The sequence below is a fragment of the Babesia bovis genome, chromosome 2 (genome assembly GCF_000165395.2).
Source record: "Babesia bovis T2Bo chromosome 2, whole genome shotgun sequence".
In the NCBI taxonomy this organism is placed as follows: domain Eukaryota; phylum Apicomplexa; class Aconoidasida; order Piroplasmida; family Babesiidae; genus Babesia; species Babesia bovis.
In genome coordinates, this window is record NC_010574.1 from 1,483,034 (window position 1) to 1,506,647 (window position 23,614).

The 23,614-nt window shown below is 40.3% G+C and overlaps 10 protein-coding genes across 10 annotated transcripts; 6 read left to right on the forward strand and 4 right to left on the reverse strand.

The window, feature by feature from the left end:
* Positions 1 to 313: 313 nt before the first annotated feature.
* On the reverse strand, positions 314 to 2,332 carry BBOV_II006640 (6-cysteine (E)). The gene has a single exon (XM_001610132.2). It carries the CDS (start codon positions 2,254 to 2,256, stop codon positions 409 to 411), a length of 1,848 nt encoding a protein of 615 aa, XP_001610182.1. The 5' UTR covers positions 2,257 to 2,332; the 3' UTR covers positions 314 to 408.
* Positions 2,333 to 3,603: 1,271 nt separating this feature from the next.
* BBOV_II006650 (ribosomal RNA assembly family protein) lies at positions 3,604 to 4,975 on the forward strand. The gene is made up of 2 exons (XM_001610133.2): positions 3,604 to 4,333; positions 4,547 to 4,975. Exons 1-2 carry the CDS (start codon positions 3,674 to 3,676, stop codon positions 4,913 to 4,915), a joined length of 1,029 nt encoding a protein of 342 aa, XP_001610183.1. The 5' UTR covers positions 3,604 to 3,673; the 3' UTR covers positions 4,916 to 4,975.
* Positions 4,976 to 5,026: 51 nt separating this feature from the next.
* BBOV_II006660 (putative integral membrane protein) lies at positions 5,027 to 6,032 on the forward strand. The gene is made up of 6 exons (XM_001610134.2): positions 5,027 to 5,178; positions 5,218 to 5,258; positions 5,295 to 5,382; positions 5,418 to 5,647; positions 5,685 to 5,821; positions 5,860 to 6,032. The coding sequence occupies exons 1-6, from the start codon at positions 5,056 to 5,058 to the stop codon at positions 6,024 to 6,026; spliced, it is 786 nt and encodes a 261-aa protein (XP_001610184.2). The 5' UTR covers positions 5,027 to 5,055; the 3' UTR covers positions 6,027 to 6,032.
* Positions 6,033 to 6,075: 43 nt separating this feature from the next.
* On the reverse strand, positions 6,076 to 6,979 carry BBOV_II006670 (Ribosomal protein L22p/L17e family protein). The gene is made up of 2 exons (XM_001610135.2): positions 6,782 to 6,979; positions 6,076 to 6,745 (listed from the first exon to the last, which is right to left on the reverse strand). The coding sequence occupies exons 1-2, from the start codon at positions 6,917 to 6,919 to the stop codon at positions 6,221 to 6,223; spliced, it is 663 nt and encodes a 220-aa protein (XP_001610185.1). The 5' UTR covers positions 6,920 to 6,979; the 3' UTR covers positions 6,076 to 6,220.
* A 676-nt stretch (positions 6,980 to 7,655) lies between these two features.
* Positions 7,656 to 11,321, forward strand: BBOV_II006680 (Sodium/hydrogen exchanger family protein). The gene is made up of 3 exons (XM_001610137.2): positions 7,656 to 8,702; positions 8,737 to 9,314; positions 9,349 to 11,321. Exons 1-3 carry the CDS (start codon positions 7,754 to 7,756, stop codon positions 11,260 to 11,262), a joined length of 3,441 nt encoding a protein of 1,146 aa, XP_001610187.2. The 5' UTR covers positions 7,656 to 7,753; the 3' UTR covers positions 11,263 to 11,321.
* A 74-nt stretch (positions 11,322 to 11,395) lies between these two features.
* Positions 11,396 to 17,331, reverse strand: BBOV_II006700 (uncharacterized protein). The gene is made up of 2 exons (XM_001610138.2): positions 17,121 to 17,331; positions 11,396 to 17,084 (listed from the first exon to the last, which is right to left on the reverse strand). Exons 1-2 carry the CDS (start codon positions 17,275 to 17,277, stop codon positions 11,476 to 11,478), a joined length of 5,766 nt encoding a protein of 1,921 aa, XP_001610188.2. The 5' UTR covers positions 17,278 to 17,331; the 3' UTR covers positions 11,396 to 11,475.
* A 482-nt stretch (positions 17,332 to 17,813) lies between these two features.
* On the forward strand, positions 17,814 to 18,688 carry BBOV_II006710 (putative splicing factor 3a subunit 2). The gene is made up of 3 exons (XM_001610139.2): positions 17,814 to 18,162; positions 18,198 to 18,530; positions 18,568 to 18,688. Exons 1-3 carry the CDS (start codon positions 17,860 to 17,862, stop codon positions 18,646 to 18,648), a joined length of 717 nt encoding a protein of 238 aa, XP_001610189.1. The 5' UTR covers positions 17,814 to 17,859; the 3' UTR covers positions 18,649 to 18,688.
* A 59-nt stretch (positions 18,689 to 18,747) lies between these two features.
* On the reverse strand, positions 18,748 to 20,722 carry BBOV_II006720 (DnaJ domain family protein). The gene is made up of 4 exons (XM_051767114.1): positions 20,489 to 20,722; positions 20,304 to 20,454; positions 20,190 to 20,266; positions 18,748 to 20,153 (listed from the first exon to the last, which is right to left on the reverse strand). Exons 1-4 carry the CDS (start codon positions 20,640 to 20,642, stop codon positions 18,838 to 18,840), a joined length of 1,698 nt encoding a protein of 565 aa, XP_051623200.1. The 5' UTR covers positions 20,643 to 20,722; the 3' UTR covers positions 18,748 to 18,837.
* A 469-nt stretch (positions 20,723 to 21,191) lies between these two features.
* BBOV_II006730 (putative mannose-1-phosphate guanyltransferase) lies at positions 21,192 to 22,851 on the forward strand. Its single transcript, XM_001610141.2, has 7 exons — positions 21,192 to 21,370; positions 21,533 to 21,613; positions 21,648 to 21,696; positions 21,732 to 21,998; positions 22,033 to 22,554; positions 22,589 to 22,659; positions 22,696 to 22,851. Exons 1-7 carry the CDS (start codon positions 21,242 to 21,244, stop codon positions 22,828 to 22,830), a joined length of 1,254 nt encoding a protein of 417 aa, XP_001610191.1. The 5' UTR covers positions 21,192 to 21,241; the 3' UTR covers positions 22,831 to 22,851.
* Positions 22,852 to 22,860: 9 nt separating this feature from the next.
* Positions 22,861 to 23,613, forward strand: BBOV_II006740 (Ubiquitin-conjugating enzyme family protein). Its single transcript, XM_001610142.2, has 4 exons — positions 22,861 to 23,033; positions 23,068 to 23,260; positions 23,347 to 23,505; positions 23,540 to 23,613. The coding sequence occupies exons 1-4, from the start codon at positions 22,881 to 22,883 to the stop codon at positions 23,599 to 23,601; spliced, it is 567 nt and encodes a 188-aa protein (XP_001610192.1). The 5' UTR covers positions 22,861 to 22,880; the 3' UTR covers positions 23,602 to 23,613.
* The last annotated feature ends 1 nt before the right edge of the window (position 23,614 follows it).

A 23,614-nucleotide genomic window follows, 5' to 3' on the forward strand; every position in this document is an offset into this window, starting at 1 on the left:
TGCCACACGCATGTATGTTCGGTTTATGCATTCGACGTAATTTTCCAGCTTGAATTTAGATACATTGATTTTAACATTGACATAAACTGTAGTTAAAGAGAGTAGCTTTAACGTTAAAGTGCCAGGGATAGATAACCGGAAATAACAGACTGCTTGTAAGAAATAGACAAGAATAATCTATTATAAGCATGCAGATATCAAACATAAATTGTCTTCCTCAACATATTGCTCGTTTTATAATGATTTGCTATGCTCGTATGCTGTCTGGCCATACACTAATAGAAAGGGCAATATTTGCACAGTTACAGTTGAATAAATGAATATTTTACGTAAGACTAATTACTACATATTACAATATTGCCTTAACTTTTACAGCTATAAATGGGCATTTGTAAGTTTTTAATCTTCTTATTTATCACGTGGCCTACCTAGGTCAATGGTAATAGTGGCCATGACGGTACCATCTCTACGACGGCATCTACATTGTAAAGATTCTTCTAAATATTTTTTCGTATATTTCACCGATTTAGGACCGGTGAAATCAATGATCCTTAAATTGGGGGAATTTAACACACGCCCTTGAGGAGCATATTCATCTAAGCGAACTACGTGATTAGTGGAGACCAAATACGCACTATTAAAGCAATCCGCTGGCTCTAATACATACTGCTTTGGGCAATAGAAACCTATTGGGCTATTTTTCCAGGCATTCAAAGTACATTTGACTTCTGTATGGTAATGTGCTCCTTTTTGAATATGTTGATTATTAAATACAACTCCTTTTGTATTGAAAATGTCCGGATTCTCTGCACCACATCCATATGTATAAGGATCAGTTGGTACAATGTCAATAGTGATCATCGTATTCTTTTTCGTCAGAGGTCCCGAAAATCGGTCATAGTATTCATAAAGATAAGATAGACTGGCAATCCGTCGCTTCATAACAATAACAGAGTTTTCAGTAGTAGAGAATTCAAAGGTGTAGTTGTTAATGTTTTCAATCTTGTTCATTTTTAATCCAACATATCCTATTATACGATTGATCCTTATTTCTCTTAAGTGGGACATGTTCGTAGTAGGGTTGTATGCTACGACACCAAAGTTTTCTGGATATAATAACAGACCACCAGCATCATTTCTATGATTGGCAATGCCATCCGATTTTGGAATGATAATTTTAATAACTTTATTAGTTGACAACGTTTTACGACATACCTTACGGGGCCAATTTCCATATCTGCGGTATATATCCATAATTTGGACAAAATCGCACGTTTCCGTTTTTCTTAGGTTAACCTTCATGATTGATGTGATTTTATCGTCTTTGTTTCTGCATTGGCATGAAAAGGACATATCATGATTAAAAGCCTTGGGACTTAATTTCATAAGCCTCATATTACCATCAATCAGGTTGTGAGGGAAACTGTACTCCCGAAATTGATTGAACATAATTCTCTTACCATCCATCCCTATTACCTGACGGAAGCAGTCATCAGGGTATACATAATCATCCTTTGAACAATATATACCTAGTATCATATTTGGTTCTGCTTCTATTTCACATTGAGCCGCTTCTAAAACTTTATCATGTGGCGTATCCGGGCCTATGGGTATTGAATTTTTAAACATATGATAACCAGCGCTGCCACAGCCATATGGTATGGGTAAAACATTTTTGAAGTTGATTTGCAACCAACGGAATTTTGCTGAGCCATTTACATCTGAAGGTATAAAAATACACAGCAGATTCAAGCTAAAATTCTTATTGTCTTTCGCTACAATTTTGGTGTCACGGGCGTAATCGATGAGCAGGTGGTCAAGTCCCATACTTCGGAAGGTACTTATCACCAATTCCCTATCCGAACGGTAGATGGTGTGATTAGGATAAACACGATTTGATGCTACATCTACTGGTTCATCCCCTTTCGGAAGTAGAATATGGGTTTTGGGGTTAGAGGGATGTAACATAAATGTTCCCATAGTAGAGGACGCTTCTTTTCCACACGAATATTTCAAAGAGTCTCCTGGGTATAAATCTACAACTCGTAAAATATCATCCTCAGGCTCGAAATCTTCCGGCTTAACATACTGGATTGTTTTGGCTTCGAATACATACTCATTTACGGCTCTGAATGCATTAGTGATTGTATCATTAATACCCTTAGCGGCATACACTCCGTCCGTTGCATTGTGGAACAGTGCCAACGCAACAGCAGCTGTAATCAGCGTGGTATTGTGTACGATATTTCGCTTCATTTTGTTTTTATTCTTCAAAGTCTTATGTAATGCTACAGTATGAGTGCATAATGATTAGTGCCATTAGATTTAACGATTCTAGATATGATAAAAGGGCTCATTAGTGATCATTGTAATGTTTCAGAGTCTGATGGGACGTCATTTATTCGCTAATCAGCGTGCTGTTGAATCTAAGACAGAGAAGTAGACTGCTTGTTTAGGCAAGCATAATTAATGCCTATTATATATTGACAGAAGAGTCTGAAATACACACAGAAATAATATTGGAGTTTGTAATGTTAAATACCTTTATCCGCAGTCTAATAATTTTTTAGTAGACTCAACCGGTAACATCGGTGTGACATATAGAACACATGCCGTTAATTTTAAACATAGAAGACTATTAATCAACTGTACAGCAACCAAAAGGGCCTTATATGTGCTATTTCCCTAGAATAACAGTACTTATATGATGCTTGAAATAAGAAATTGCATGGAATCCATTGGAAATGGTATATAACGTGATTTACTGAAGTTGAAACATAATGTGTACATCACGTAATTTTGAATTAAATTGGGCCATATACTCATCAAATGTAATATAACGCATAATGAGAGAAGACATTGTTTTTACACTATCATAGTTCAAGTCTTTGATTATAATACCCACATTAGGTCATTCTCTTACAACTGGAATGAATATCAATTTTTGTAAAGTGTGCATTGACTCATAATGTCTCATCATATAATGCAAAATTGCCATCACTTATTAATACGTGGAATACACATTATAAATGTGTGTATGATTTTGTCGGTAACAGATTGATTTCAAATTTCTGCAATGTATGAAAAACGTTTTATTGATCACCTTGATGCCAAAACCACTGGGAATCTGTTATTTCTTACGATATACATCCTTTTTAGAAGTCCAATGCCTGACTAAGATAGATAACAACATTATTGTTTGCATTTAATCTGTTCATGATACAATATTAGTGGAATGTGTGTGGTCTTTGGATTCTATGAGGACGATTAACATTGGTTCTATCTATATCGTATATACACACATAAAATGGTAATAAGAAAAAACACACATTACATGATCTAATGTTACACCATAAGTGTAAATTTTCAATATTGTTTTATTATATCATTTTTTAATCTATAAAAGAAGAGATACCCTGTGATGTCTACGACCAATTGTGGCCAAGGGAGTTAATTCGGATTCCACACTACATATACGCCTCCGAGAAGCGTCAATCGGGACACATGGATTTTGATAATTGTATCGTCATTAAATAGGGTTCTTTTTTACTTTAGATATCCTAGTTTATTATCGATACGTCCCCATACATTTGCATCTCTTAAGAAATGGAATTACAGCATCAACCCTTGTTTTAACCGTTTCAAAAGTAGTTACGCTAAATAGGTGCTTAGCATGGAGGAGCGTAAAAATCACAATAAATATAGGCGTGATAAGCCATGGGATGATGAAACAATCGACCACTGGAAGGTTGAATCATTCACTGAGGAAGATAACAAGCCACCTCTTTTAGAAGAAAGCTCATTCGTTACATTATTCCCTAAATATCGTGAGAAATATATACAATCAATTTGGGGTGATGTTAAGCGCGCGTTGGGGAATTATCACATAAAATGTGAACTTGACCTTGTCGAGGGCTCAATGTCAGTGTTAACGACGAAAAAGACATGGGACCCTTACATCATTATAAAGGCGCGTGATATGATAAAGCTGATTGCTCGCAGTGTTCCATTTCACCAAGCCAAGCGCATTCTGGAAGACGGGGTCTATTGTGATATCGTAAAGATTGGCGGCATGTTGCGTAACAAGGATAAATTTATTAAACGCCGTCAAAGATTGGTAGGTCCGGGAGGTTCTACTTTGAAAGCATTGGAATTACTGACTCAATGTTACATCCTGACTCAAGGTCAAACTGTATCCATCATCGGTTCTATAAAAGGTATCAAGATTGCCCGGCGCATCGTTGAAGATTGCATGAAAAACATCCATCCAGTTTATCATATCAAAGAGTTAATGATCAAGAGGGAGTTGGAAAAGGACGAAAAACTAAAAGGTGTAAGTTATATCTACGATTGAATATGCTAGGGAGTTGTACAATTTGTAAATGTAGTTCTATCCTGATAAAAACAATGCACATTGATGTGATATCTTCTGTTTTTGACATTATATGGTTCTGTATATTTTGCGCCTAATATGCTAGTTGTGGTATCCATAATATGTATATATACTGTGCCTTACACTTGTGTTTAATTTGTTATATTCTTTTAGGAAAACTGGGATCGTTTCTTACCACAGTTCAAAAAGCGTTCTGTGAAGCGTCGTAAGACACAAGTGAAAAAGAAGAAGTCTAGCGGCTTGCTATTACCTGAACAGACTCCACGTAAAGAAGATTTGCTTCTGGAGTCTGGAGAGTACTTCTTGCTGGAAGAGGAGAGGCAACGGCGTAACCGTATGAATAAGTTGGCTGAGCAACATTCCAAAGGATTGGAAAACCGTAAAAAGAAAGCGGCTGCATACGACCCGGAACAGAATACTACTAGTGAATCCGTTGAAGAAACGCCCAGTGCTCCAAGCTCGGAGGATACTCTGCTTCATGTGAAGCCAAAGAAGAAAAAGAAGACATCGGTCTTCATTTAAGTTTAATAATATCGCTAAATTATTAATGTCTATAAAGTCTTCTAAGACGTTGGTCACAGGGTGTGGAGTGTACTTTATGCCACGCACCCTTATATTAAGCTCAATATTAATTTAAATAGATAGACCAAAATGCGGTAAAAATGGCGCATAATCATGCCATTTCAACGATGGCCGCTATGGCTTCGCGGAACACAAAAGCCGCTAACCGTGCTAAGGCTTCAATGAAGCGTTTTCGTACGGCTGTAACAAAGATTCTGAATGAGGTATGTATACCATTTGTATATAAACGCTATATGTTACAGGTTGAAGAATCAGACGCGGATACTTTGGACAGCGTCAGTGTGTAGGTGGCTCTGATCATTTCGTAATCTGACGACAGAGCTGACGCCATTAAACGTGTAAAGGCAGATGCCACTGAAGTGCTTACGGACTTGCATGGGTATTCCGAGGAGATAACTGCAACGAAGGTATACTATATGCCAAGATCCATCATCATTATTAGGCATCTGATGAGCTATATAACTCCTTGTTAACGGAGCTAAAGGGTTACTTAGATAAGATTGATGCCGTGCAATCTCGTTTATCTATGGTAGAATCTGATCCTAGTGAGGCTACTGCGTCTAATGAGACTCCAACAGTAGTAAAGAGCGTGAAAATAGCCTCAAGCCCTCGTGAAACTGCTCAAAGTAGCAATGTACAAAGGCAGCTACAGCAGCAATTGGCTCCTCCTAGGTATGAGCAATATGCGATCGTTTATATTTATTTACAGTTTCATATCTCCAATTGATTCCACCATTTTCAACGAACGTTCTGAGCAGATCAGTCATTTACGTTCAAGTGTCTACGACATCCATGACATATATGTTCAAATTGGCGATATAGCAGAGCAACAAGGAGACCAATTGGGTATGTGTACATGCATAATCTAATATAGTGGCATACAGACAACATCGAGATGAACATGATACGGACGCTTGGTGACACACTGGAAACCAATGTAGCTATACAAAACACGGCTGATCGTGAAAGCACATCATGGAGGCACAGATTTGTGATATGTGTATTGCTACTATGCTTGATTGTCATCATTTTCAAGTATCGATCTCTTTGAGTTCCCAGTGGCAACTACTGGAACATTGGCACCAATTAAATTACAACAATGCAGTTTTAATATGGAAATTATTTGTGTCTGTGCGATTTTATCCATATTGTTTATTTTCCCCCTTGGGGGAGAATTATGTGTTATAAATGGTAACACAACTATCCCATCATTTTACAGAAGCATCCTATAAGTCCAAAAATGGCTTAAACGGTTAAAACAACTTTAATATGCGCCTTGGGTTTTCTTATGATATCGCATCTACCTTTCGCACGAAAGAGTGGCTTTTTAATGAACCCTCCGTTGGTTGCTGTTAATTCTCTAAATTTGGGGGCCAAAGGTACATTATCATCACCGTACATCCGTTGAGCATTGGTTAGGGCAGATTTAATTAGCTTGTAAATAGCTACTGCGTAACGATTAGCTCCCCGTTGTGCTAAATCGCCCATGGCAACCATTACAGGCAGTTTTTTTATTTGTCTGAATATTTTGTTAACTTTAATGGGCGATAATAGCTGCCAACGTGCAACTGCTTGGACTCTTCTTTCAAGCTGAATCTTGTCTAATCTGCCGCCCTTATGTCGCTTACGATAAGGCCAATTATACTCACGTCGATATGCTTCATCAAGCATGATCTTTTTCCACTGCTTTAACGAATTAGCCACCATACGATCACATGGACTATCTCCTTTGTAATTCCTTCTAGGAAATGGTGAGTTGATTCTTTGAACCTATGTAATATAACCAAGGGTAATAACACTACTTACTATTTCCATTTTCTTGGATCTTGAGGTACGTAAAATAGCGCCCAATGGCTGGATCCCATGATTACCTGAATCATTGATCACAAATGCAATGATATGGACAGATGTGGCTAACTGGAAAACCCAAATCCAAGAATGCATTGCATTTTTCTTAGAACGCAACGAGCGATTGGTCGGCGTTGCTCTCTCCGAATGTAAATTTCAAATAATATATTACTAGTAATATTGATGAATTCATGTATAAGTTCGATTAGAAGCCACTGGGATTTAGGGTTTAAAGAGAAGGAAGGTCTATTATGTATGGATCAATCTATATAAGTGAAACATCATATATATTGTATCCAAAGATCATTCAGTATATCATACATACAATTTATATGTAAATATATGTGTTGATATTGGTATAAAAAGCATATATTCATATGCACATTACAAGTGGTGGAAGGATGGGATCACTAGCAGATCACATGATAAATATTTTTAATCATAAATGTTTTCATATAAACGTTATTCAAACTCTATCTTGATTTAATGTGTAAACTTGTTCGACTTGTTCAAGATCCTTTCAATGGGTTTTCTAATGATGCCAATGGTATGTAGTCATTTTAACGCTAGACTCTATGATTTTACATATTATGCGGGAATAGTTCTGGATTGTTGTATATCACATAAGTAGCAACAGTACAGGGTGCCCTTTCGGACTATTAGGGGCTAATTTTCATTTGTGAAAGCCGTTAAAATTTATCGTATGAGCCTATGAAATAGACCGGCTTCTTTGAAGTTCAATTGTTACAGGGATGCGTATGATTTTATATAGCATGGCATGCGTACACATAACGGAGAATCATTATATTTATATGTATAATATACTTCCAATTTAGTGCTGCCAGAAACTTCCGATATTGAACGAGAACATTGTTCGGTGTCTTTGTTTCATATAACTGGAATGATAGTTAAATTGAACATTTTCTACCAATGGTTCGCCTTTGTGGCGAATGGCTATTTGTATCGATCCCAATTTATTTGGGACCGCTATTGGCAAAGGTTGATGGTAAGCCTGCGTTAAGATCAGCTGTTGCGTCGTTGCCAAGATTAAAGGATAGGTCTGGATTTTATGGCAGAAAAGATGAAGATTCTTCATCCGCCACTTCCGTAGACATTAATGGTGCAACAGATGCTGATAAATCTCCAGTTCACTTCATTGGGGATATACCTGATGCTGGCTTGAATGATGGAGCCCTGCATAGTTGGACTGAGGGTTTGGATTATTATTCCATAGATCCACGTAGTGAAATGGCATCAGAAAATACCGTTGGTGACGCTAAGCTAACATTTGTTGCGACATGTGGCTCAGCAGATGAGCTACGTCTAGAAGATCTCAAGGATGCTGTGAAAAATCCAGCAATGGTTCCACCTCATGTAGCTCAGTTGATAATTCTGGCATGTTTCATTTGTCTTTCAGCATGTCTTTTACAGTTTATAATATCAAAGGTAAACGAGAAGATCCCGATATCGATTGCATGTTTTATCTTTGGTATGATAACATATGCCTTTGCTGTGCTTTTGGAGCCCTACGGCTTTGATGATCCTCTGTCTAAATCTATTAACGGGCTCCGTAGGATTGACAGCTCGGTGTTGTATTATGGTGTTTTGCCCATATTACTCTATGAAGCAACACAGGATATCAACTGGTATTCATTTTGTAACTTCTTTCTTGGAGGCATCAGTCTTGCCATTGTTGGTGTAGTACTTCAAGTGGGTATCCTGGGACTATTGTTTCACTACGTCTTGAATATTTCTCCGTCTAAGCATATTACCTTGAGTTTTTTGTTGGCTTCCATCCTGAGTTCCACGGATCCTGTAGCTGTCCTTGCGGTTCTTAGTGGTGTAAAGGCACATCCCAAGCTATCCTCCATTTTTAACGGTTAGTTTACGTATATATGTGTACCAATATTCAGGCGAGTCACTTATCAATGATGGTTCGTCCGTCTTACTTTTTCAGTTTTTCTACTTGCTACTAGTGGGTGAAACAAAGCCAATTTGGTACCATATACTTGTTTTTTGTAAGCTACTACTATTAAGTCCTCTTTTGGGTATGATTGTCGGCGTTATTGTGACCATGTGGATAAGTATATTCAGGAAGCATCACAGTGCCCAGTGTCTTGCTGTCATTACCGTCGGTCATTTGCTGTATTTCATATCTGAGTATACGATGAACTTATCAGGTCCATTAGCTATCGTATGCTATGGTGTCTTTATTAAGGCCTACGGTTTGATAGCCTTTGACCGTGAGGCTTTGGATAAACACCATCACTTTGTGGAGGGTATCTGCTTGATAGCGAATTCTGCTGTGTTCATGATTAGCGGTGCGCTTACTGTAGGTATGTTACAAGCTCAGCTTCAGGGGGCAGGCGTTCTATCCCTTTTGGGCAAATTGATTGCCATGTATATTTTATTGAACTTGGCCAGGGCTTTTATGATTCTTGTATTTAGCCCACTCTTGTCATATGTTGGATATGGCTTGAACTACAAAGAGGTAAGTTATGGATAGATGCATTATAATCCCGTAGACATTGTTACTCATTTGGGGAGGACTGCGTGGTGCCATAGTGCTTGTCATGGGTTTGCGTCTAGAGAGTGATCGCAACACTCCTGATGAAATAAGTGACCTTTTGGCTTTCTATATTGGCGGTAGTGTCATGTTAATTCTGTTATTACAGGGATTAACCTTTGAGATGTTATATCGTTTACTTCGTCCGTATCCAATGAAGCCATTCCGGCGTGTCTATTTGCTTAAGGTGATGAAGGTTATTGACCGTGAGTTTAGCTTGGAGGTTGAATGGCTTCGTACACACTGGTTATTTAAAAACACTGATGCTGTGGAACGTGCTATCCGTTTAGTGCCGAAAATGGCCACCATAAGGTGGAACGCAACGGGTAACTTAGAGTTTGATATACCTGATATTGATAACGCTTTCGCTGGCACCCCCGTGCCTTCACCTATTCAAACACATCTATTTCAAGAGGGAATACAATTTGATGCATCCTCACAGATTGATCGCTGCCACACTCTCTACAGTTGCTCCGTTCAATCCGACAATTCGTCGGCGGAAGATGGCGAGGAAGCGTTAGAGAAAAAACAGGGCATAGATAAAGACGCATTGAAGTCTATGTCTCCTAGACCATCAGGACGGTCTACACCACGATCGCAGGTAAAATCACCCCGTCGGGATAGTTCTCCAGTGGAAGAAACAGATAACACTGAGGAAAAGGACCGACCTTTATTAACGTATTCTATAATGAACGTGAATTATAACATGGATAATTTACGGTATGACCCAAAAAGGTATCTTCAGCTTCTGGAGCACTCTGTAACCGATGATATGGGCTCTTCCCAGGATTATCTGAATCAGAGCACCATGTCATACATTATGGAATCCAATTCAGTTCGTTCGACTGCACCACCGAACGTAGGCTTGAGTGACTCAATAGTTACTACTGATAACACGTTAACTCGTTCGGATACGGATGCAACTATTAATCTAGACAACCTCTACCAACGCCCTGTACACAAACGCTTTGCAGCTAGCACAGTGGTACCTCGAATGGAAAGTGACGACCGTATTTTTGAATACTCTCAGTATGAAGACGGTGATGGCCAAGATTCGGACCACGGAAATAGTGGAGTGCGCCGTGTTCTTCGCAAGGAACAGGAAGGTGAACTATACATTATGATATTCAATGCCTTCTCTGATATGTATAACAAATTGTACCACTCTGCTCTCATTGATGGCGGGTCTCTACTCATGCTACAGGCCACTCTGGACACCGCATCTGACTTTGCTTTGAAGAAGCTGCAGAAGAGGTCCATTGCTGCTTGGGCTGCAGTGCTTGCTGATGCGCCTCCAGATTGCAATTTTGTTGAGTCTGACGTAGGAGTGGAGGCTATGGACGGATTTGAGTTTGAGTGGTTCGTGTTGCATTCCATGATAGAGAAGCGTGTCAAGGACATTGACGGGTGGTTTGGTATTCAGTTTCTGAATTTTTCACAACACAATGCAGTTCAATCCGTCTTGGAGTTGCTGGTATCATACATTGATGTGCATCAGCACCTCCTAGATCGTGGCGGTCGTAATTTAGAATTATTACTCGAGGGCAAGCTTTTGAATAGTTTCCGCGCTCAGATAAGCAAGGCCAAATGCTACATTGCATCTTTATATCAAAGGTATCCACAAGATTTTGACCATGGGTTGATAACCATGGGTGCTTGCATGATGCTTCGGATTAAGCGTGACGTTGTGAATGAGCAGTCAACTCAAGGTTTGTTGCTTGAGGAGGACCGTGTTCGTATCGTAGAGATTTTGGAGGATCAGCTGTTCAGTGTTGCGACCACGCATAACCGCATTAGTATGTTTAAGAGGATTTTCCGTCGTGCCTTTCATGCACTCACGTGTTGGTACCTTTGGCGCCGGAACAGCAGTTGACTCAATTTTTAACAATTTTATTCACGCATTACTGCGTCATGGCGTGTACTTTGTTAATACGATTTGCCACAATAACCTGACGATGAGAATCCCTATCGCATAACATGTAGTTACATGATAAAATAAGCTATTACTAGATCATATATCTGTGGTAATCAAACATAGTAACACTGTCATGAAATGGCTATAGATGTAGATACCCAGATAAACACTTCATTTATGAGATATTATTCTCGTGTTGAGAAATGTGATCACATCGCGCATCTCATGGAGCGATTTGTAATTGTCAAGCAAGTATGCCTTGTACGCTGTCATAATTGTAACAGCATTGTCAATTAGTAAGCATTTGGCACCATCGTCCGTGATATTGACGTTGAACTTAGCATGAGGCAACTTCATTGGCAACAAGGACTGCCGCCTACGGTCAATGGATGCATCACCTAATTTGGGTAGCCAACTAGGCACAGAACGTCCATGTCCCATGGGTTGTAGCTTGCCAAAAGCCGTATTCTCAAGTCCACAGGCTGCCCACATGCCTGGTGCTTTGGCCAATATGTTTGCGCTCTTTGCCAGTATCTTGGGATCCATGGTTTCATAGTACAGAATGTTAGGTTCTTTACTGAAACGTAAAAATTCGTAAATATCAAGTTTAGCCAAATGTGAAACTGTATCTTCGTCATCATATTTACTGTCGGTACCGTCAAACAGGAGCTCCAAGAGATACGAAGCTACGTTCCGTTCAGCCATCAATGCCATCAAAACCAGAGCTACTAACATTATCTGTTCCGTGTTGGCATTGACACCAAGGACATATATACAATGCGATAACACTTCGATGTGGCGTTGGCAATTCACCAAGCAGTAGAGAACTACATCCTTGACCAGTAATTCCTGGGTTACCAAGTGGGCGAAACATTCGTTGAAGGTAAACGGCGCTTGATAAGGTAGAGACACACCAGAGAGTAAGCATTTCAACTTGATGCCACTCTTTTTAATGGCATTAACCAGCTCATTACGTTGCGTTTCATTCACGTATTCTATAACTTTTCTATACAAGCACAATGCCACTTTATGCTGTTGTGAGTGCGATATTACACGAATAACCAAGGGTAGTAGCAACCTTGCCATGACTAATTCACCAAATCGGGCTCCATTCTTGCCTGGAAGTTCCTCTCCTTTAAGCATGTATGCGCAGGCCTCAATAAGCGTCTCGAGCATTAGCAGCACATCTATGCTATCAATGTCAAACACATAAGAAAGTAATATCCTTATGCTCTCAAAATCAATGTTCCATATTGCTAAACGAACGCAATTGAGGAATGATAGCTGCAGCTTTCGATTAAAAGTTTGATAGTACTTTGCAATGTTGGTCAGCCTTCTGAGTAACATAGAATTAACCTGACCATGAAGAGTGTATGCACGCATCACAAGTTCACGTTCGCAGTTGCATTGGGCGTTTTGTATCGATATGACGTCCCAAAGGGTGATCTTAAGTGGCTTACATAATGTCAACGCTTTCAAAAGCTCTAACGAATGACCATTGTCACGCAACCTCGAACATATATCAGTTATAGCACCATCATCACGATGGCAATCTAGGTCAGCATGGTTCGATAGGAATGTCTTGATTTTCTCGAATATAAGCAATGCTACAAGAACTGCAGATTCATCACCCCAAGAATTGTTAACATCTCCAGACTGCCTTGTAGCAGTTTCATTTACAGCTGACTGATTTGTATTGCGCGCTTTGGCGTAACGGCTTAATTTAGGTGCGGATGCCATAGTAACCACCACCTCTTCTTGGCGTGCTATGGCAGACAACGCCACAGTTAGATTCTTGTAACTGTTTGACCATCCTGTCTGGAGCTTCCGTAGACGTTTCAACCACTCGTCAGTAGCAGGTACCATGTAATCGAACCCATGGGTAAGCGTCGCCGCCATTATAAGAATGTCATTAGTTTTCTCATCCTGCGTCGTATTGTTTTTTATACACGTCATTAGAGTACCATGTAGATTGTCAGTATCATATATATCCGTAGTATATTGGTTTCTCAATTTTGTTCCTTCAAGGGGTGTAGCAATGTTGGAAGTTCCACATTCGGATCTCGAATCCCATTGGTGAATGGAACATTCGGTCGTGGTATCGTGGATTACACTGCCATATGCATTTTCCAAATCATTTATCGTAGTATCCCTGCATACATCACCACAAGCAGCTGAATGGTTATTACATGTGGCATATAATCCCACGTAATGTGCATATGCAACGAAGAGCATGACATGCGGATCTGTTACTGCATTAGTTTGCGTTTCTATTAGCAGATGTGATATCTTAGCTCCAATCCGGGTGCATTGAGTAACTTTCCAATATTGCATTAAAGGCAAACCTAGCATAACGCGGATGGTGTAATGGATATCGTGGCGTTCAATCAAGGTTACAATTCGCTTTACCATAGATATGAGCATACTCACATCAGACTTTGGCAAATCATCAATGAAGTTACATAAACCAAGTATCCATCCAAGGCTAGCTGGCTCTGAATGTGCCACCTCAAGGTATTCCGCAAAGAGGTTAATGATATCAGCGGTCACTGAATAACAAGGAACAATGTATTTATAGATTATGCCCAGTACCACATAAAGGGCGCCTCCTAGTTTGGAATATGCATTCCACCTTGGAATAACAGATGATAGCATATCTATTACCATTTTTGGTAACCCATCGATGGGTGACTGGTGACAATGGAAGTGACACAAGCCAAATAAGTATAAGACTGCCTTATCGCAATTGGAGTTGTTGGTATCCATGGATGTGTCATCTGTTAATGGCAGCATGCCATTTAAGTGTTGCATCATGTGTTGCACCACCTCAGAACTGGATTCCAAATTTAGAGCATTAACTAGTGCCGAGAGATTAATGAGTACATTGCCGCCAATACCACCAACATGCGAAAGAACCGTTTTCGAAGCATTTGCACAAATCAAATCTCGATTGTGTGATTTGTTATCCAACTTGATACCATATAACCTAAACAGAGCACTGCTGTGAAATATCCGTATTAATCCTAACCCAGATTCCGCCCCCTGCATAGGTGGTACGCACAATTCAACGTCAACTGTTGCTTTCTTAGGCACTTGTTTCTGCCCTTCATCTTCTTCAAGGAAGCCCCTGTAAGCGCTGATAGTCTGCTTTGAGTTCGCGAAAGTCTGTAGCAAATCTCGTGTAACTCTTCGTATTTCACGGTTGTAGCCTAATACAGTATCGTTTCTACGCGATATAAGTTCAACACGGTTGGTGGCCTCAATTTCAGCATCAACTACACCAGAAATAAGCATGCTGTGTGCCTCTAGGGTGCTTAAATCACGTTTACTATCCAAATAACTGTCTATAAACGCTGCAAAATTTATTTCGAAAAACTCTTGGTGCAGCCTGGCAAAAGTACAAACCAGACGTTTCTTGTTAATGCGATCAAGCAGAGAGTTGCAATCACACTCTTTATTATCATGCCACGCTCGTATTCCTTGGATTTTATTCCAAAGGGATGATTTGAGCAGGTTCGACACGGCTTTCATCCCGTAGCTATTGCTCATCGCTATCAGTTGCAACAGCGATGGTAATATGAGGTTCATGTCTATCACATCCTCATCCGTAATCACACCTTGGATGTTGTCTATCAAATTTTGGAGATACGCGCAAAAGAATTTGCCAACTGCGTTGCTTACATTTTGATCCATCTGGTTTGCCTGGAACAACGGTTGGATATAAACTTTATATGCTACACCAAAGTCCATAACATCTTTAGTGCACATACGAGTGCAGCAATCCACAGCAAAAACAGGAAACTCCACAAACAGTGAACTCAAGCTATTCACAAACTTTACAGCATCCTCAGGACGATACTTACACAAGGATCTGAATACCCTAATATGGACTTCCTTTTGTTCGGCTGTCATTGATTGCGCTTCCCCAAGCTTAGCCACTGTGATTACCTTGGAACTGGGTATTTCGCTGTGCTTCAGCAGAAGACACCGCCATTTGGCGTCGAGAATAGAGAAACCTTTGACGCCCTCGATGCACCTGCGGGTGTCTACATGTCCAAAAATGTATTTTATCCCGCTGTAAACGATAGGCAGTGCAAGCTTATGTCTGGCCAACCGTGCAAACAGAAACAAGTTGTGCTCAATCATCTGAATACCTAAACCAGGATCCACATGTATGTATTTCCGGATAATTAGCATAGTCGATTCAACCAGAGGTGATATGAAAAACAAAGCCCGCTCATTATTGATGGCAGCTAATTTAAATATGTAACCAAGAGCTGTTGCATGGATAGATTGGTTTGGAATCAGTGTCATCAGAGCAACATTTACAAAATCACGCAGACACCATTCCTTCTTTAGGTAAATAACCGTACCACGTAAATTCGGGATTTCATGCATTATGTGACCATTATTTAAAATCGCTGCATTGACGTAGATTTTTTGTAGCGTGTTGCATGCCCATGTGACGTCCGATATCATGTGAATCCTAGATTTTATTGCTGTAGACAAACCGAATTCAGCGCCTTCTGCGCACAGGGAGTCTATTTCATTGTTTATATGCATTTCATCCAGTTCAAAAAACGGCGTTTGCCCAGTGGATTGGGCAATGTCAAATTGCCTCGCATAAGCTGCAATGGAATCATCGGAGACCCTATTTTTGATGTTTTCTAATATAGGCTCAATATGGTCATTACCCTCTATAGAAAACCCACAACCATCGATATAGGCTACCATTAACTTAGTTTTGAGCAGGCTTGCCACATCCATGCATTCTATCCCATATTTGCCTTGAAACAACTGTATCTTGCTCCCGGCAATCAAAAGCTCTAGCAGGATATCCACCAATTTCACAAGATCATATATCGGCTGGCTGTATCTATTGGCATGGTAAACTGCCATCACAATTGAATCTATAAGCAACCTTAGGACGTTAGGTCTTGAGGCGATGGCCGCCACGAGATTCATGTTCAACGGCATATCAGCTCGAGGCTTCAATAGGCATTGTATGTACGTTAAGCAAGACCTTCTAGAGGTCAATAATGGTATATCAGATATTCTTAGTGATATCGCCAGTATCCATAACAACTGCAAATCAGCCTTACCATCGCAATGGTAATCTACAACCTGCAGTACACGTGGTATAGCATTCGACAAACAATGTATATTCAATCTGCAGAATATACTTATACCAAAAGCCGCGCATACAGGATATGCCTGACCATAACCTAATTCGTCAAATATCAAAGATGATATACCAATATCCAAGCTGCGATGCAGTAAGTTGCTAACACGGGGTAACAAAACAATTTCGCGCATAGACCTCGATAACGCAGCCTTCATTATAGGGCCCTTTAAGTCCTCGTTAGTAAGCATCATCTGAAGTAAAGCGTATTCGAAGATGTCACCATCGGGTAAAGACCCTGTTAACTCAACCGCTAGTGATATTGCAGTGTCCACAGAATAGGTCAGATGGGTATCAGAATCTGGCTTCAAACCTACTAATACATGTGGGAGTAAATATTCTATAGGTTTTGACATCCTTTGGTAGGTAACAATAAGCGCTCTCAGCGCTACCACCCGTGATCTCTCCCATGATTCAGGGCTCTGCAGACACTCTCGCAAAGTGTTCACTCCAAAATCCGCTTTGATTGCTTCAATTTGACTTGATCCTTCCAGCCAAATATCAGGAGGCATGAATAAAGACTTGGAAACGCTGTACGATGGCATACATTTGGGCACCTCGCCCCTTACTAGACTCAAAAGTACATCTAGAGCTGCGCCTATTACACAATTAATACATCGTACTAAACACCTACTTTCGGATGTTGATACTTTAGCCAGCGTTAAAGCCGCCGACTTTTGAAGAGATGCGTCATCACATAGTAGCGCACATAATGACTCTCTAGCTACTTGCTTTTTCTTTGCTTGTGATGAAATATAGATATTATCACCATCAACAGAAGACATTGACATAGACAGCGTCCTTGCAGTACTAATGATAGGTTGGTTAATGTAATGGAATCACGGCTATGTTACTAAAGCAAAGTCAATCACCTTGCTATCTTTTATCATGATACGAAAAAGATTACATAATGATTATGGGATGCAGAAGATAGATTATATGTGAAATGTGTGGATTCCGAATCCCAGTTTATATACATTACGGCGTATTGAATTAAGCATTACCATGTTATATAAAGCAGAATGATTTCATGCTAACTAACAGGCACTATATAGCGTAATTATGTGTATGTTTTCCTTTAATTGGTAGACTTTCAGTGTCTAATCATATTCCATGAAAGAGGACTGACTTTGGTAACTTAGAGCTACGGTACTATAGATGGACCGCTAAATTTTTCCTTGCTATATAAAACGAAAATGTTTACACATTCATATACCTTAATAACATTAGAGAATCCTTGGCTGTTTATTGTGTGGATGTGTCTATGGTAGTAGTGGGAGTGGTATCATGACATCCCCCTTAGAGCCAATGTTGGGGGTATAGTAGCTTACAAAACCTATATGGATATTTTGTACTCTATATAATTTATAATAATGGATTACCAGAATAGGGTAGGACATAAGACTGGTAGCGGAGGCCCTGCCTCTGCCCAGGACCTCGCATCTCATAACCGGGATCGTCTTCGTCGCTTAGCGCTCGAAACTTTTGATCTAGGCAAGGATCCCTACCTTCAAAAGAATCATCTGGGCCAGTTGGAATGCCGATTATGTTTAACTATCCACGCCTCGGATGGTTCCTACCTCAGCCATACCCAGGGACGCAAACATCAGATGAATCTGGCACGTCGCGCAGCTAAAGAGGAACGTAACAACTTCCACCAACCAATACCTAAGCCAGTATGTTTTGTTGTCTATAGTTAACTATAATATAGGTGGGTATGCGACACACCAGTACGGTGAAGATAGGACGCCCAGGTTACAGAATCACTAAAATGCGAGATCCTGAGACTAATCAGTTTGCACTGCTATTTGAAATAGAATACCCTGATATTGAAGGGAAGCCACGTTACCGTGTAATGTCAGCATTTGAACAGCGTATGGAGCGACCACCAGACCCAGCATTCCAATTTCTGCTCTTTGCGGCACAGCCATATGAGACTATAGGTTTCAAAGTGCCTAATTTGGAAATAGACGACAGTCCTGGCAAGCTATATGTGCACTGGGATGAGACTTTGAAACTTTACGTGCTGCAGATACAATTTAGGGTAGGCTATATTCGGTAGCTTCACATCGATATTACAGAATTCTCGTACAACCAAACGTTTGCCGGCACTGCCACATAGGCCAAGTGTATATACTGGCGTAGGACCAAAGTTTACATAACTTTAGGAAATGGAATCACAAGAGCGTTGATAAGACACCAATGCCAGAGCACCATCGTAATCATAATCGCAAATAATGTGGATATATCTAGCGTATTTTTACTCGTTAGTTGCTAGTGTACACTAAGCCCGTTGCTAGTAGTGTATATGGCTATTACTACATCCAAATACAACGCTGTAGTAGTATGCCTCAGAAGATGTTGTACCATTGCTTACTTGCCTTGATACAGCGATCCTCAAATCTGCCACCGAACACCTTCGTTATGTCGTGCCACGACAGTGTATCGTATGCACCTTCAGCTATGTCATTGACCCAGGCCAGCTCGGTGTCATCTTCCACTCCACACATGTACTTGCTGTTGGGAGATGCCACTGCACAAAATTTACCTCTGCTTACATCTAGAAGGACCACAGAATCGCCCAAAAGATCTGACATGGTTTGTGTAGTCCTTGACTCAGGTAAGCGTGCAAGCTGTATCTCGGCAGTCATTGTTGGAGGAGGGTTGGCCTCAGTGTCCTCGATAAAAATGGCAAAAACGCTGCCAATGTTGTTAGAAATATCATATTTACCAAGAATAGTAAGCACCTTGGCCTCGTCAAATGTTTTGTACGCATTGCCTGAGACGATAAGACAAAACTTTTCACTGCGCCGATCATTGCCCATACAAAGGTACTTAAAGTTCTCACGCGTAAGTTCCAAAGGTGGGCTGGTAAGTAGAATCAAATTCTCTATGTTACGATAAAGCAATGGTAGTTCACTCCTGCTGTAAGAAGTAACACCTATAAGCTCATTTTTATCCGCACTGTATAACAGTGCACCAGCGTCAGAATCACCTTTGATTTGAATTACAGTAGTAACTGCGATCATGTTATTATCATTCGTTGAAGAATGAGTTAAATCAGAGATAAACTCAGGGTTGGTGTACACCGACTGTACAGGAGACATCCAAAATGTGTCAAAAGCCCATTGATACTTGATGGCCAAATGCAAAATGGGAATAGGCGTAGCCATTCCCAGATGTGACGCATGGAATAGCATAGATGGGCGCTTAATGTCAACAGCGGCTTTCTTCTTGAAATCAGCATAGTCTTTGCACGTAATCACTGCATTTGGATAAACACTCAAAAAGTAGTTCTTAAACTGCTTGAAGGACTTTAAAACATCCTGTGGAAATAGATCGTAGTCACCCCCAGGGTATATCATCATAACAGCAGGAAGCAGCTGTGCTTTTATTGGAAGCTTCTTAGCTGCCTTGGGATTAAGCAGAGAGTTTACACGGCCAAATTTGGCAAACTGGCCCATTTTGCTACCAGCCTCCTCCCATGTCTTTGAAAAGTATTGGCAATCGGGGGAATCATCCGAATACAATTGAACAACCCAAATGTCTGAAGAACTTCGCACAAGCTCGTCGTAATTCGTTTGAGTCAATTCAATTGTGGACGAAGGAATCATGTTAATAGTACGCCCGTCAGTCTCATCGTACAACTTCCTCAACTCAGGGTTGCCTAAAACAGTATGCATTACACGGTTCAATGACGTACTCAATATCTTGTATGCAGCCTTCAGCTTCATAAACTTGTCCTTGCAATCAATACAATCTGGGTTTTTATCAGGATGCCTAAAATACAGATGCAAGCAACATATTAAAACCCTACCATTGATGATTCAGGTGGCGGTACTTTGCCTTGATTTCAGCATCCGTCGCCTTCCTAGACACGCCCATAATGGCGTAAATATCTTCACCAAACTCCGAGAAGTTTTGCATATAGTGGTATTTGTCTTCAAAATACTTAAGAAGGATGCCAACTGGAAATTATCGCCGCTTTAAATGACAACTTACACAGTAAGCAGATTGACAATATAATTACAACGGAGTAGTCTTTTACAAATCGTATAAAGTTAAAGGTGCCACGCTTAGTCGTTTTAGTGGGTGTTTCCTGCTTGGATGCACTTTTATCAGCGGCATTTTGCCGCTTACGGGGCTTTTGCTCCATGGTGGTCTAACTACCCAGTCTATATATTGGAGAAACGATTTAAATTATGCGGAAGCCTGAGTAAGTATATATACCTCCTTATGTGTACTAAATATGTATTCTTTCCGGAGCGACGTGTTAGAATGTTACAGGTGTGCCAGGATCCTTATGTGATGGGGGTGTAGGGATGCCCATTCTACCTAATTAAAAACAATAAAACTCTGATACATAACACTGAAATGTGTGTAAGAAGCTGATTCAACGGATTTTGTTCAAAGACACTCCAAAGTTGGCTTAATATTCGTGCTTCGACTCTGTCATATTTTCACCCTCGATACTACCGTATTATTCAACACATTTTCTTTTTAACGTAACACACTGCATAGTAATGTAATTTAATATCATGATATTGAGTGATTCCATTAAAGTGTCATTATAGCGGCAAAAGTTGTACACCAATAACGCGCCTCGGGCACTACATAGTGTAATAAGGCACAAAGGCAACATCTACGAGTTTTTCATAGAGTTTAAATAATGCAATTATGTTTATGCTGACATGCATCACTGATATAGTTCATTTAGCATTGTCTATTTGACAACATCATTAATTTACGTTTACAATGAAGTGTGTTATTTTGGCTGGAGGCCACGGGACGCGCCTCCGGCCGCTTACATTAACGGTTCCTAAGCCCATGATACCATTCTGTAACCGTCCTATAGTGGAATATCAGATAAAAGCCAGTAAGGAGGTACGTGAGGATTCTGTTTTGTGTGTATAACATGTATTTTTGTATTTCACTACAGTGCTTCATTTCGAATTGTTTCCTGGTGATGTAGCATCGATTCTAGATGGCAATTGTTATGTCTGTTTTTCACCAAGTTGTGTCTACACGTTGTACCATATTATTCAGGCTGGAGTTGACCACATTATTTTAGCTATATCGCATGAGCAAAATAACATGGTGCCAATGATAAAGGAACTTAGTGAAAGGGTAAGTGTATTTACTAAATCATATAGCATCACAGTGCAATATCCGTATCGACTGTTCAATTGAGAAGGAGTCACTAGGAACAGGTATGATTTATGATGATGACATTGACAGCTTACAGCTGGGCCTTTGAAACTTGCCAAAAATCTCATTTGTGATCCTGCTGATAATTGCAAAGAATTTTTAGTGCTAAATAGTGATATAATCTGCAGCTACCCCTTCGCCGAAATGATATCCGCGCATCGCAAGAATAATGCAGATGCTACAATACTTGTAACCAAAACTACACACCCAAGTGATTTTGGTGTTATTGTACATGACGAAACATACCGCATTCATGAATTTGTGGAGAAACCATCGCAATTCATCTCTAATCAGATCAATGCAGGTATGTCTTCCACACCAAATCTTACAAATCATAGGTATATATGTCCTGAACAAAAACATGCTAGACTATATACCCGACGGTAGCGTATCTATCGAGCGCTACTTATTTCCTACCATGGTCGCTATGGGACGGACTTACTGCCACCCTCTTAATGGGCTTTGGGCAGACATTGGAAAGCCTTCCGATTACATCCGAGCGCAGCAGCTTTATTTAACAGGCCGACCTAAAGACGAAGAAATCATGATGCTAAGATGTGAAGGTGACAGTGAAGATGATTACATAAAAGAGTCACATGTAATGTTAAAGACACAAGGCGGCCTGTTAGTGAGGCTGCGTAACGTAAACAACAGTGCCATGAAAGATCCATTAGAAGGTGAACCAGCGGATATATCGTCATTCTCATTCATCGGAGCTAATGTGATTATACGACCACCCGTTATTATCCATCCTACTTCAAGCATAGGACGAGGATGCGTCCTAGGCCCAAATGTATGTATAGGCCCAAACACTGTTGTCGGTGAAGGTTGTAGAATTGTCAGGACGACTATTCTAGACGGTGAGTTGTATGTTAACCTAGTAAACCATTCCAGGCGTTCGGCTTAATGGCCATGTCTATATAGAAGGCAGTATTATAGGCTGGGAATCACAACTTGAATCATGGGTGGGTCGTTCTATATGTTTAAATATTACACTCTAGGCGCGTATAGAAGGTCTTACTGTACTAGGGAAAGACGTTAAGGTGGGAGAAGGGCTATTCGTCAGGGGTTCCATTGTCCTTCCTCACAAGTCCATCACTACCAGTGTCTATGAAAGTGGCACTATAATAATTTAAAATGGTGTTGGAGTCAGCCCCGTGGACATATTTTTTAAAATTATAATGCAATGATGCCGCTTACTTTGCTGAGGTGTGTATTACTTACCCTCGTTGTTTGCGGTACCAATGTACTTTCGTTGCGTAATTTGCGCCATGTAAATCATTCCACTTTGTGTTTTAACAACTATCGCAACCGTAGCTACTTTAATCGTCTGGAGAAGGTAATTGAATGAGTCAACATATAACCCTTGCCAGGAATTAGACAACTTCAGGAACAACCCACCCCCAAATTGCACCTTGGAAGTATTTGGATCACGCAAAGATATCTGGATTATAACCTGGGTTGGTCTTCCTGGTACTATCTATGAAGGTGAAACGTATCGCCTCAAGATATTATTCCCCAAGGAATATCCCTTGAAGGCACCCACTGTATATTTCTTACAGCCAGGTATGTCATAGTAATTGCTGTTAGCTGTGAGATCGTATTTTCTTCTTGCATGCTTTTGGCATTTCGTGCATTAAAACACTGATCAGCACCTGTACACGCCCACGTGTACTCAAACGGCGACATTTGTTTAAGTAGCCTTGGATCGGACTACTTGCCTACTGCAACTGTTACAAGTTTTGTTCTTAGCATAATATCAATGTTATCTAACGCCACTGAGAAACGTTTGCCAGCCGATAATCACCTGCGTAAGTTGAGATGTATGCCACCATGAATCTGCAGATGCGGAAATGCCACCTGGTTCAGCAGACGCGCGATACCTCTATCACGATGACAAATGTTAAAATTCATGGCTTT